Source organism: Oncorhynchus masou, chromosome 13, assembly GCF_036934945.1.
Source record: "Oncorhynchus masou masou isolate Uvic2021 chromosome 13, UVic_Omas_1.1, whole genome shotgun sequence".
In the NCBI taxonomy this organism is placed as follows: Eukaryota; Metazoa; Chordata; class Actinopteri; order Salmoniformes; family Salmonidae; genus Oncorhynchus; species Oncorhynchus masou.
The window spans coordinates 14998941-15013464 of NC_088224.1; the positions used below are offsets into that span (position 1 = coordinate 14998941).

The 14524-nt window shown below is 45.1% G+C and overlaps 1 protein-coding gene across 1 annotated transcript in view; it reads right to left on the reverse strand.

The window, feature by feature from the left end:
* Nucleotides 1-14524, reverse strand: part of LOC135553270 (gamma-aminobutyric acid type B receptor subunit 2-like) — a 146200-nt gene that overhangs the window by 83596 nt on the left and 48080 nt on the right. The window contains exons 10-11 of the mRNA XM_064985443.1: nucleotides 10023-10130; nucleotides 2888-3010 (exon numbers count right to left, since the gene is read on the reverse strand). Of these exons, the coding sequence (XP_064841515.1) occupies nucleotides 2888-3010; nucleotides 10023-10130 (231 nt within the window). The remainder of the gene's footprint in view (nucleotides 1-2887; nucleotides 3011-10022; nucleotides 10131-14524) is intronic.

The window sequence follows — 14524 nt, forward strand, 5'->3', positions numbered from 1 at the left end:
ATTGACTTGGGACTGTGAGAACACTACATTGACTTGGGACTGTGAGAACACTACATTGACTTGAGGGGACTGTGAGAACACTACATTGACTTGGGACTGTGTGAGAACACTACATTGAACACTACATTGACTTGGGGCTGTGAGAACACTACATTGACTTGGGGCTGTGAGAACACTACATTGACTTGGGGCTGTGAGAACACTACATTGACTTGGGGCTGTGAGAACACTACATTGACTTGGGGCTGTGAGAACACTACATTGACTTGGGGCTGTGAGAACACTACATTGACTTGGGGCTGTGAGAACACTACATTGACTTGGGACTGTGAGAACACTACATTGACTTGGGGCTGTGAGAACACTACATTGACTTGGGGCTGTGAGAACACTACATTGACTTGGGACTGTGAGAACACTACATTGACTTGGGGCTGTGAGAACACTACATTGACTTGGGGCTGTGAGAACACTACATTGACTTGGGACTGTGAGAACACTACATTGACTGTGGGACTTGGGGCTGTGAGAACACTACATTGACTTGGGACTGTGAGAACACTACATTGATTGACTTGGGGCTGTGAGAACACTACATTGACTTGGGACTGTGAGAACACTACATTGACTTGGGACTGTGAGAACACTACATTGACTTGGGACTGTGAGAACACTACATTGACTTGGGACTGTGAGAACACTACATTGACTTGGGTAAAAACACTACTGTGAGACACTACATTGACTTGGGGCTGTAAGAACACTACATTGACTTGGGACTGTGAGAACACTCCATTGACTTGGGGCTGTGAGAACACTACATTGACTTGGGGCTGTGAGAACACTACATTGACTTGGGACTGTGAGAACACTACATTGACTTGGGGCTGTGAGAACACTACATTGACTTGGGGCTGTGAGAACACTACATTGACTTGGGGCTGTGAGAACACCACATTGACTTGGGGCTGTGAGAACACTACATTGACTTGGGGCTGTGAGAACACTACATTGACTTGGGGCTGTGAGAACACTACATTGACTTGGGGCTGTGAGAACACTACATTGACTTGGGACTGTGAGAACACTACATTGACTTGGGACTGTGAGAACACTACATTGACTTGGGACTGTGAGAACACTACATTGACTTGGGGCTGTGAGAACACTACATTGACTTGGGGCTGTGAGAACACTACATTGACTTGGGACTGTAAGAACACTACATTGACTTGGGGCTGTGAGAACACTACATTGACTTGGGGCTGTGAGAATACCACGTGTTGAAAGGTTTTTACTGAGTGACCCAAAATAAAAAGGCTATCTTTTCCTTTCCAAGAAACCAGAGTGTGAATGCGTTGTGACCCGCTGCTTTGGGGGCTGTAACCAGCTAAACACTACTTATCATTTCAGAGGCATCTCGTTTAATTGAAGTCACAGAAAGGTAATTGACTCCAAGGGAGAGTTTCATCCTTCCATCCCACCGCAGGACCAAGCAGAGCAAACAAACATGAAAAAGCAACAGCTTCACGTCGGGTCAATAGCATCAAAGAACCTCCCCCAACCCTCCCGGAATCCTCCCAGAATACGCCTTTCATCACGACTCTGCACCCTGAACTTCCAATCCCACTGCTGATTTGTCGAAGGTCACCAGGGCTCTTTTAAACATCTCAACCAATTGCTTTGGCGTTTAGGGAGGACGTTGCCCTGTCAGAAGCTCCGATCTTGACAGGAGCTGAGGAGGTGTGTGGAGGAGTTGAAAGGATTTCTTAATTAGCTCTGAACATCCACTTAGTCCGTACCCCCGGTGTACCCTGACGAGTCTGTGCCCACCGCCAACAACATCAAAGGCCAATTGACTTTGGAAGTCAAATTTAGATCTGTAATTCGGTTTGCTGTTAAACCGTGATGGTGGGATGGTAGTTAGTGGGCAGTCATGCAAACAGACTGTATTAGTGCTGTATTAGAAGTGTATTAGAAAAGCCTATTAAGATGTACAGTACAACCATGTTCATTTGTGGTGGATATTTGACTGATCAAAGTTTCGCTCCGGTCACAAGACACATAATGCATTATGCCCACTGTTACAGACTCACAGAACAATAATCAATCAACGACAATCATCCAGCTTCCGTTATTGTGTTCAGCGACCTAAATAACAGTTACAGCAGCAATATAAAATCACAGTTTTAACAATGCCAAACATTACAGTCACCATCTCCAACTACTTATCACTCATGACAGTTTGTGGTCCAAATATGGTGTACCAGGATCCAAAAAGCCATTCACACTCCAAACAGTCCTGTCAAAGCAAAATCCACCCTTCAATCAAACCTGGCAAGGCTAAGTCCAACTGTAATCAATCCTAGCAAGGTGAAGTCCATCCCTCAACTAATCCTGGCAGAGCCGAGTCCACCAGTTCTCTACACATCGGCCCTTACCCAGTAGCAGGGGTAGAGGGTTGCCAAGTGTTTCTTTCCGGCATGCCTTGCCAACACCCCACATCCCAGCTGGCTTGGTAAGGAGAGGGTCTGACTAGCAGTGGAAGAGGACAGGAGGTGGCAGAGTGGCTCATATCCTCCTGAACCAAAAAGAACCACAACGAAGCCTGCTGCTGATCTGGCCTCACTGGCGGACATGTTGGTGCCCCAGATCCAGAACCATTATCGCTATTAGAGAATCTAGTGGTGCCACCAAGATGTTGGTGTTAGATTGTGGTGAATAAGGGCCCAGCATTTCCCCCAGTCAGTTATGGCAAGGAAATACTCTGGGTCCTTGCCACCTATAATTATAGGGGGCAGTTTTTCCCTGGAAAGGTCACAAGACAAATGTGGTCAGAGTATGTTTTTGTTAATATAAATGGGAGAAAAATGGTGGTCAGATGTACCTCCAAGCTGTACTCCTCCACGGTCCTCTTCAGCGGATCAACGATCTGCCAGCAGATGAGGATGCACAGGTCAATCAGCAGCATCCCACCCACGATGATCAGCAGCTTCTGGTCCTTGATAATCTGGAGGGAAGAAGAGAAGAGAGAATGATAGGGGAGACAGGGTGAGAGAGGTGGCTGTAGGTACACTTTTAGAAAAAGAGGCATATATTTGGAAAGGGTGCCTGGAACCAAAAAGGGCTCTTCCTGGAACCAAAAAGGGCTCTTCCTGGAACCAAAAAGCACTCTACCTGGAACCAAAAAGGGCTCTTCCTGGAACCAAAAAGGGCTCTTCCTGGAACCAAAAAGGGCTCTACCTGGAACCAAAAAGGGCTCTTCCTGGAACCACAAAGGGCTCTACCTGGAACCACAAAGGGCTCTTCCTGGAACCACAAAGGGCTCTACCTGGAACCACAAAGGGCTCTTCCTGGAACCACAAAGGGCTCTACCTGGAACCACAAAGGGCTCTTCCTGGAACCACAAAGGGCTCTACCTAGAACCACAAAAGGCTCTACCTGGAACCACAAAGGGCTCTACCTGGAACCACAAAGGTTGTCCTACATTGACACACGAAGGTAGCTCCTTTTTAAATGTAGGGAGGGTAGGGAGGGATGAGAGGTAGGATACAGTGAGCTGGTAAAAGACACCAACCCGAGCGGGAGTCGCATAAATCAACAAGACCCTCTTTTGTGTTGGTGAACTTTAGAGGATGAAAGGTGGGCCACCCCGCCCCCTCCCGTCTGATCTTTATTTTGAACAGCGTTTGACCCCACCGCCGTCCACATCAAAGCAAAGGTCAGGAGAACACAGACATGGACATACTTGAGAGTAATCATTTCATATAAATTATCTCTCTCTCTCTCTCTCTCTCTCACTCTCTCTCTCTCTCTCTCTCTCTCTCACAGACAGAAGACGGTGGGCTCAGAATGGAATAGGGGATTGGTTTAACACTCTCTCTCTCCACCTCACAGACAGAAGACGGTGGGCTCAGAATGGAATAGGGGATTGGTTTAACATCTCACACAGACAGAAGACGGTGGACTCAGAATGGAATAGGGGATTGGTTTAACACTCTCTCTCTCCACCGCCACAGACCTGCTAACATTAGAAGCTGGCTCAGAATCAGGTTTAACACTCCACCTGCTAACATTCCTGCTAACATTAGAGCGGGCTACATCAGGTCTGCTAACATTAGAGCTGGCTACATCAGGCCTGCTAACATTAGAGCTGGCTACATCAGGTCTGCTAACATTAGAGCTGGCTACATCAGGCCTGCTAACATTAGAGCTGGCTACATCAGGCCTGCTAACATTAGAGCATCAGGTCTGCTAACATTAGATCAGGCCTGCTAACATTAGAGCTGGCTACATCAGGCCTGCTAACATTAGAGCTGGCTACATCAGGCTTGCTAACATTAGAGCTGGCTACATCAGGCCTGCTAACATTAGAGCTGGCTACATCTGGCCTGCTAACATTAGAGCTGGCTACATCAGGCCTGCTAACATTTAAGCTGGCTACATCAGGCCTGCTAACATTAGAGCTGGCTACATCAGGCCTGCTAACATTTAAGCTGGCTACATCAGGCCTGCTAGCATTAGACCTGGCTACATCAGGCCTGCTAACATTAGAGCTGGCTACATCAGGCCTGCTAACATTAGAGCTGGCTACATCAGGCCTGCTAACATTAGAGCTGGCTACATCAGGCCTGCTAACATTAGAGCTGGCTACATCAGGCCTGCTAACATTAGAGCTGGCTACATCTGGCCTGCTAACATTAGAGCTGGCTACATCAGGCCTGCTAACATTAGAGCTGGCTACATCAGGCCTGCTAACATTAGAGCTGGCTACATCAGGCCTGCTAACATTAGAGCTGGCTACATCAGGTCTGCTAACATTAGAGCTGGCTACATCAGGCCTGCTAACATTAGAGCTGGCTACATCAGGCCTGCTAACATTAGAGCTGGCTACATCAGGCCTGCTAACATTAGAGCTGGCTACATCAGGCCTGCTAACATTAGAGCTGGCTACATCAGGCCTGCTAACATTAGAGCTGGCTACATCAGGCCTGCTAACATTAGAGCTGGCTACATCAGGCCTGCTAACATTAGAGCTGGCTACATCAGGCCTGCTAACATTTAAGCTGGCTACATCAGGCCTGCTAACATTAGAGCTGGCTACATCTGGCCTGCTAACATTAGAGCTGGCTACATCAGGCCTGCATTAGCTGGCTACATCAGGCCTGCTAGCATTTAAGCTGGCTACATCAGGCTACATCAGGCCTGCTAACATTAGAGCTGGCTACATCAGGCCTGCTAACATTAGAGCTGGCTACATCTGGCCTGCTAACATTAGAGCTGGCTACATCAGGCCTGCTAACATTTAAGCTGGCTACATCAGGCCTGCTAACATTAGAGCTGGCTACATCAGGCCTGCTAACATTAGAGCTGGCTACATCAGGTCTGCTAACATTAGAGCTGGCTACATCAGGCCTGCTAACATTAGAGCTGGCTACATCAGGCCTGCTAACATTAGAGCTGGCTACATCAGGTCTGCTAACATTAGAGCTGGCTACATCAGGCCTGCTTTCTTTTTTGCATTTTAAATGCTTCTGCCTACCCTGGTGACAGTATTTCTATATTCTACTGCTGATTCATCATTAAAAGCATGGTGATGTGGACTGTGTGAACCGTAGAATACACTGTGTACACTAGTTGTGATCAGGGAACAGAGCAGTATGCTTTCAAGGCCCTGATCTGTGGGGAATGGGATCGTCAGACATGATCAAACGTTTGCATAGGGATGTGTATTCATTTTAGTATGAAATACACAGCTCATATCAGATCATGTACACACGCGTGAGGTCACTGTTTTGTGTAACTTGTACAGTATTATGTGGACACTATGTGCACTATGTTTTGTCTTCTCTATGTGTGTACACATTAGTGTGTGTGTGTGTGTGTGTGTGTGTGTGTGTGTATCTCACTATGTGCACGTTCAAGAATACTCTAAAGTAAATCTCAGAGACAGACTACCAGGCAGACACGAAGGGAGACTGCAGACAGCCTGTTTGATTGACAGGCCCTGTGCTTACCCAACACTGAACCAGGCCTCTTTAAGGAGTGAAGGAGTGCGAACCTTACCGAGTGGAACCCTTATTGAGCACACCCTGATTTACAGTCCTCTCTCTGAGGGAGGGGGGAAGGAGGGACGGAGATGGAGGGACTGGCGAAAGGACGGAGGGATTGATGAAGAGATGGCAAACATCACTGGGGTTCCATGGCGAACCCGCTGCAACACTCTGATGACTGACAACAGCCATCACTTCACTCAGCCAAAGCCCCTGCACTCAATCAGTGTGTGTGTGGAGGGAGGGAAAAGGAGGGTAGGGAGGGAGCTAGGTTAACTGCTGCCGACAGACACCACCAGGGAATAGGTCTTTAGATTTAAGGGCTGTCTAGCTCCACCTGGGGAGCACTCAGTTTAGTCTCTCTGCTCTGATGGAGGAGGAGGAGGAACAAGAAGAGGAGGAAGAGGAGGATGAACAAGAAGAGGAGGAGTAGGAACAAGAGGAAGAGGAGAAACAAGAAGAAGAGGAGGAACAAGAAGAGGAGGAAGAAGAGGAAGAAGAAGCGGAGGAGGAGGAAGAGAGGAGAAAAAACTGAGTCTGCATAATTGCCATAGCAACACATTTCACAGGAGCAAGAGCTGTTTTGTTTTTCTTTGAATTACAAATCAAAAATACATCTTTTTAGATGTTAACACAAAAGATCCTCCCTTTTTTAGCACATCTGAAGATATCAAAACGTGTTTGTGTTTGAGATGGCCGCAGACTTAAAGGAGAGATGCAGACCAGCACTGACCCCGTCCCTGTCTCTTTCCATCTTTAAATCTCTCTCTCTCTTTCTCTCTGCCTCCCACGCACTCTCTCTCCCCCTCTCTCTGACAGCTCTCCCACACTCCCTCCTGCAGCCGTTGCCATCAGACACATCTATCCAGGATGTGATGTGAGGTGGACTACAAATATCAAAAGGCCAGCAGAGATGCAGCCACAGAGGCCTGGCAAGCCTTTACATAATCATACCAGCTACACAAGCATATTGTGTCAGATAGATATTGGTTTGCTGTTTTGTATTTCCATTGAAGAGAGGAATCGAAATATGTCAATCGAAAACAGGTCAGTGGGTAGAGTGTGTGTTACAGAAAAGCACACACACGTACGGACGCAAGAATGCAAATACACAAGCATGCGCGCAAGCACACAAACACATAGCCCTTTAATCCTGTAAAAACTGCAGGCTTAAACAACAAGATGAATCACCACTCTCCCTGATGATCGGCCAGTCTCGCACAGCAGTAACAGAAACCCCACACACATTCCATCAGGTTCACCACAGGGAGCATGTGTGTGTGCGTGTGTGCATGTGCACTGAACATAGAACAAAAGGTGTGTGTGGTAAATTCTTTAGTGCTTGAGTCAATCTCTAGCTTGGCTTCTTCAGCTTGACTTTTTCTAGAGAAAGATCGCAGCAGCAGCATATACCCAGGGGGAGCTCCAGCTGTCCCTGAACTGTACACTGTGTGTGTGTGTGTGTGTGTGTGTGTGTGTGTGTGTGTGTGTGTGTGTGTGTGTGTGTGTGTGTGTGTGTGTGTGTGTGTGTGTGTGTGTGTGTGTGTGTGTGTGTGTGTGTGTGTATGTGTATGTGTATGTGTGTGTGTGTGTGTGTGTGTGTGTGTGTGTGTGTGTGTGTGTACAGTCTGAGCTGAGCAGAGTGTCTGTAATGCTTTTTGTGGCTGGATCGTTGCAGCTCCTCTGGGGCTTGGGGTGACTGAGTGGGGCTAACAACCTGCCTTACTGCTGGGTCTCCCACTGGGAGAAAAACACCACTTCTTAGGTCTGCTACAGTAGTTACTCAGTTACACACATGTAGTTTGAGGAAATGTTCTGGTTGAAAAAGAGCATCACCAAGTGTAAAAGGTGCTGGTTTCGATCCCGGCGCCTCTGTTAGAAGACGTGGTAGTGACCAGTAGGAAACCGATCATATTAAATGACATGGGAGGAGATGGCTGCTGTTTTACATAATGTTCCTGCCACCGTCTCTTATGTCCGAAAATAGCCTTTTCATATCAGGGCAGCAATTACTCACCTCGTACTGGACGAACATATTTTTTCTTTAACGAGTGGAACGCGAAGGATTTACTTCAGACACCCGACAAGGCCAACATCCCAGTAATTGACATGAGAAGGAGACAGCGATATCTGGGACGTAGGTCGGGGTGCCTTGTAAGGATCTGACGGCGAGTGGGTAATCTGCCTCTACCACCAGTCCTATTGGACAAACTACAATCATTAGATAACGAAATAGACGAGCTACAATCACAAATATCATACCAACGGGACATTTAAAAACTGTAATATCTTATGTTTCACTGAGTTGTGCATGGATAACATACAGCTGTCGGGTTTTGCGCTACATCGGCAAGATAGAACAGCTGCCTCCGGAAAGACAAGGGGTGGCGGTCTGTATATTTGTAAACAACAGCTGGTGCACAAAATCTAATATTAAGGAAGCCTTGAGGTTTCGCTCGCGTGAGGGATAGTATCTCATGATGAGCTGTAGACCACACTATTTACCAAGAGAGTTTTCATCTATATTTTTCGTAGCTGTCTATTTACCATCACAAACCGATGCTGGCACTAAGACCGCACCCAGTGAGCTGTATAAGCAAACAGGAAAACTAAACATGGTTGCATCACTGCCTGGTACGGCAACTGCTCGGCCCCGTTGGCCGCAAGGCACTATCAAGGGTAGTGTGTACGGCCCAGTACATCGCTGGGGCCAAGCTTCCTGCCATCTAGGACCTAAATACCTGAGCAACATTGTCATAGCAACCTGGAAGCTCGCCTTGTGATTGCTACTTGATAACCAGATTGTGATAGGGCTGCATACTTGCTCCGGGGCGAGGGGTAAAGTGTTATTTTTTGCAAACCTTGAAAATGTGGTCAGAAACAATATCACATAACAGTCCCTCCCCTTCTCTCTTCTACGCCTTCTTCTCCCTCTATTCATTTTATATCTGACATAATGCATGTCTAGTGACACAGGAATAAGTGGCATAAGAAGCGCTAGCTGCTGTTAACCAGTGAGGATTTCTCTATCAGAGTCCATAATGGCCAATTATGGTTCTAGGCTCCTGCGTTCTGCTTGAGTGCAGCCAGCCTCAGCAGACCAGACCGTGTGACTACCACAATATACTGCTGCTTGTTCACAGCAACAGAAAACGCTCTCTCCCTTCAATTAACTGGTTTACACAAAAAAACAAAATGACCTTGGCTCGTCTGATGTTGATAGTGTTTTCTAAAGAAGGGGAGTTAGCATGTTAATCCGGCATGTGCTCCGTTGCTCATAAAGCAGGTCCCATAGCTGTGGCTGTAATCCCCTCCTTGTGGTGACACTATGGTATTGTCCCATATGGCACCCTATTCCCTACATAGTGCACTACTTTTAGACAGAGCCTTATGTTAGTGCACTATATAGGTGATAGGGTGCCATTTGGGACAAAGCCTGTATGCATGTTGGCTACTCTGCATCTTTCCACAACCTGAACACTGTCAGCTACTGTATTAGCAGAGTGACCAACGAGGCAAGATCGGTGTCAAATCTATTCAGCCGATTCAGGAAGTGAATAGAAATGCAATACTTAAAATGTAAACGTTCACTTTGAAATTGATTTGACTGAATGGAAATAGAAAGGGACCCCATTCACTTCATTCATAAGACAAGGCAATTGTCAATGCTGGTGCAAAATGATGATGACATGGTGATAATAGTAATAATAATGATAATAATTAATCATCATCATTCCACATAATACAATTTCAGTAAAAACACACGTCACTACTTTCTGCTGTTGGCCATCATTTTGGCCATGAGACCACACAGGTAGTGATTTACGTTTTTTTTTTCACTACTATTTTTTGCTTGTTTATTAGATAAGGTACAGATAGATAGGAAAGACAGGAAGAGTAGCAATGGGTTGGATTGGAATCCATGCTGCAGCAGTGTTCCATGGGCAGCAGCTCACTGCGTTTTCTCACCTTTTTCTTCATCTTGACGTTCTTGAAGATAGCGTGGACTCTCCAGGTCTTGGCAAACATGGCACCAAACGCTGTTGTGTAGCCCACAATGAGGATCCATGTTCGCACCTGCAAGACGAGGACAGAAACAGTCAAAAGCTGTCAAAGAGCTGGACTAAAACAAAGATCTAGACTGACAAGATGTAAGCATGTATTTTTTCATAATTCCATGAAAGTGAATGTGCAAACTTCAGAGGAAGTCGTATACTAGGATCATGGCTGTCAAACTTATGAATATGTGTTGTTAAAAAGAGACCTAGCAGCCTCTACCTACTTGAAATCCAAGGATATTAAAACAAACCAAATACTATGGTGCCTTCTGTAGGCTATATCAGTATTTAGAATGAGTTGTAACTAAATAAGAGCAACAAAGCTATATCCTGTAATAACTCCCACAGTATCTAATTTAACAAGCCGGAAAAACACTACTTTAACACCCACTGCACTAAATGCTGTTTGTGTTTGTTTGTCTGTCTGTTGAAAAGCATTCATGGCGGGGAGGCAGAGTCACAATAGAACAGACCAAGGCAGGAGATTCAGCAGCGACCCTATTCTCCCCCCTGTGTTGCTTGACAGAAATAGGAGCCCTACTGAAAGAGACTGTTCTAGGGGCCCCTTGACAAATGACTAGGTCTGGTCTGTGTGGGGGATGAAAAAGATATATGACCCTAAATCATATCAAACTTTATTAGTCGCGTACATCGATTTGAAGATGCTATTGCTGGTGCAGCGTAATAACTATGTTTCTAGCTCCAACAGTGCAGTAATACCTAGCAATACAAAACAATTCACACAAAATCCAACAAATGAAAAGAAAGTAATTGAGAAATGTTGGAACGACTTCAATTAACAACACAAATAGCAGGAACAGTAATCCAAATCCAATGTGTGTATACACTGGATGAATTTACACATTATATACTAAGAACGATATGTACAGCAGTAGATATGTTATAGTGGGATAATGATATGTACAGCAGTAGATATGTTATAGTGGGATAATGATATGTACAGCAGTAGATATATTATAGTGGGAGAATGATATGTACAGCAGTAGATATATTATAGTGGGAGAATGATATGTACAACAGTAGATATATTATAGTGGGAGAATGATATGTACAGCAGTAGATATATTATAGTGGGAGAATGATATGTACAGCAGTAGATATATTATAGTGGGAGAATGATATGTACAGCAGTAGATATATTATAGTGGGAGAATGATATGTACAACAGTAGATATATTATAGTGGGAGAATGATATGTACAGCAGTAGATATATTATAGTGGGAGAATGATATGTACAGCAGTAGATATATTATAGTGGGAGAATGATATGTACAGCATTAGATATGTTATAGTGGGAGAATGATATGTACAGCAGTAGATATATTATAGTGGGAGAATGATATGTACAGCATTAGATATATTATAGTGGGAGAATGATATGTACAGCAGTAGATATATTATAGTGGGAGAATGATATGTACAGCAGTAGATATATTATAGTGGGAGAATGATATGTACAGCATTAGATATGTTATAGTGGGAGAATGATATGTACAGCAGTAGATACATTATAGTGGGAGAATGATATGTACAGCATTAGATATATTATAGTGGGAGAATGATATGTACAGCAGTAGATATATTATAGTGGGAGAATGATATGTACAGCAGTAGATATATTATAGTGGGAGAATGATATGTACAGCATTAGATATATTATAGTGGGAGAATGATATGTACAGCAGTAGATATATTATAGTGGGAGAATGATATGTACAGCAGTAGATATATTATAGTGGGAGAATGATATGTACAGCATTAGATATGTTATAGTGGGAGAATGATATGTACAGCAGTAGATATATTATAGTGGGAGAATGATATGTACAGCATTAGATATATTATAGTGGGAGAATGATATGTACAGCAGTAGATATATTATAGTGGGAGAATGATATGTACAGCAGTAGATATATTATAGTGGGAGAATGATATGTACAGCAGTAGATATATTATAGTGGGAGAATGATATGTACAGCAGTAGATATATTATAGTGGGAGAATGATATGTACACCAGTAGATATATTATAGTGGGAGAATGATATGTACAGCAGTAGATATAGTATAGTGGGAGAATAATATGTACAGCAGTATATATATTACTAAAAAATAAACTCACCTTTCTACTGACTCTGAAAAACACCAAAAGAAAGATTATCAGGCTCCCTGCTCATCTGCGTGAACGTGCCTTAGGCATGTTGCAAGGAGACATGAGGATTGCAGATGTGGCCAGGGAAATAAATTGCAATGTCCGTACTGAGACGCCTAAGACAGCGCTACAGAGAGACAGGACGGACAGCTGATCATCCTCGCAGTGGCAGACCACATTTAACAACACCTGCACAGGATCGGTACATCCGAACATCACACCTGCAGGACAGGTACAGGGTGGCAACAACAACTGCCAGAGTTACACCAGGAACGCACAATCCCTCCATCAGTGCTCGGACTGTCAGCAAAAGGCTGAGAGAGGCTGGACTGAGGGCTTGTAGGCCTGTTGTAAGGCAGGTCCTCACCAGACATCACCGGTAACAACATCGCCTATGGGCACAAACCCACTGTCACTGGATCAGACAGGACTGGCAAGAAGTGCTCTTCACTGACGAGTCGCGGTTATGTCTCACCAGGGGTGAGAGTCGGATTTGCATTTATTGTCGAAGGAATGAGCTTTACACTGAGGTCTGTACTCTGAAGCGGGAATGATTTGGAGGTGGAGGGTCAGAATCATCGGACTGAGCTTGTTGTCATTGCAGGCAATCTCAATGCTGTGTGTTACAGGGAAGACATCCTCCTCCCTCATGTGGTACCCTTCCTGCAGGCTCATACTGACATGACCCTCCAGCATGACAATGCCACCAGCCATGTTGCTTGTTCTGTGCATGATTTCCTGCAAGACAGGAATGTCAGTGTTCTGCCATGGCCAGTGAAGAGCCCGGATCTCAAGATCGGAGGGTGAGGGCTAGGGCCATTCCCCCAGAAATGTCCGGGAACTTGCAGGTGCCTTGGTGGAAGAGTGGGGTAACATCTCACAGCAAGAACTGGCAAATCTGGCGCAGTCCATGAAGAGGAGATGCACTGCAGTACTTAATGCAGCTGGTGGCCACACCAGATACTGACTATTTTGACCCCCCCCCCTTTGTTCAGGGACACATTATTCCATTTATGTTAGTCACATGTCTGTGGAACTTGGTCAGTTTATGTCTCAGTTATTGAATCTTGTTATGTTCATACAAATATTTACACATGTTAAGTTTGCTGAAAATAAAAGCAGTTGATAGTGAAAGGACGTTTCTTTTTTTGCTGAGTTTATATGAACTAAAATGCAATGTACAGTAGTAGCAATATTACAATGAGTTATGTTGAGAATACAGTATATAAATACACAGTCTAAACCCCATAACAAAATGGTAGATTATTGTCTGATGGCTTTGAGATGGCTATAAGCTGTTTTTCAGTCTCTCTGTCCCAGGCTTTGATGCACCTGTACTGTCACCGCCTTCTAGATGATAGCGGGGTGAACAGGCTCAGGTGACGGAGGTCCTTGATGATCTCCTTGGCCTTCCTGTGACACATGGTGCTGTAGATGTCCTGGTAGGCAGGCAGTGTGCCCCAAGTGATGCGTTGGGCGGACCGCAGAGCCTTGTGGTTGTGGACTGTGCCAGGTGGTGATACAGCCCGACAAAATGCTCTCAATGGTACATTTGTAAAAGTTCATGAGTGTCTTTAGGGGCCATGCCAAATGTCTTCAGCCTCCTGAGGTTGAGGAGGTGCTGTTGCGCCTTTCTTTACCACATTGTCTGTGTGAAGGGACCATTTCAGGTCGTCAGTGATGTGCCGACAGTGGAACTTTTGACCCTCTGCACTGCGGCCCCATCAATGTGGACAGGGGCATGCTCTCTCTGCTGTCTCCTGTAGTCCACAATCAGCTCCTTCCTTTTGTTGACGTTGAGGTTATTTTCCTTGCTCCACTCTGCCTAGGCACTCACCTCCTCCCTGTAGGCTGTCTCGTCCTTGTTGGTAATTACCACTGTTGTGTCGTCACTGTTGTGTAGCCACTGTTGTGTAGCCAGCTCTCCTGTGGGCTACGACCACTCTTTTTCTTCTTCCCATTGAGGAGGAATGGCGCACTAGATAAAATACTGCCCTTTCTTGTTTTTAGAGTTTAAACTGGAATATACTTTTTTTTACTCAAAAGGCAGCCTATTTGGTGTTCCTGTGTGTGGGTGTTTATGTGGGGCGAGGGAGGGGGAAGAGGGCAAAAAAGACAGCAAGAGAGGGATAGAGAAAGAGATAACAAAAAAACAATTACAGCAGCCATACAAAGAAAACAGTGCATATTGATTGGTTGGATCACATACTTTTCCTCAGCACTTCCTCTCTGATGTGACAG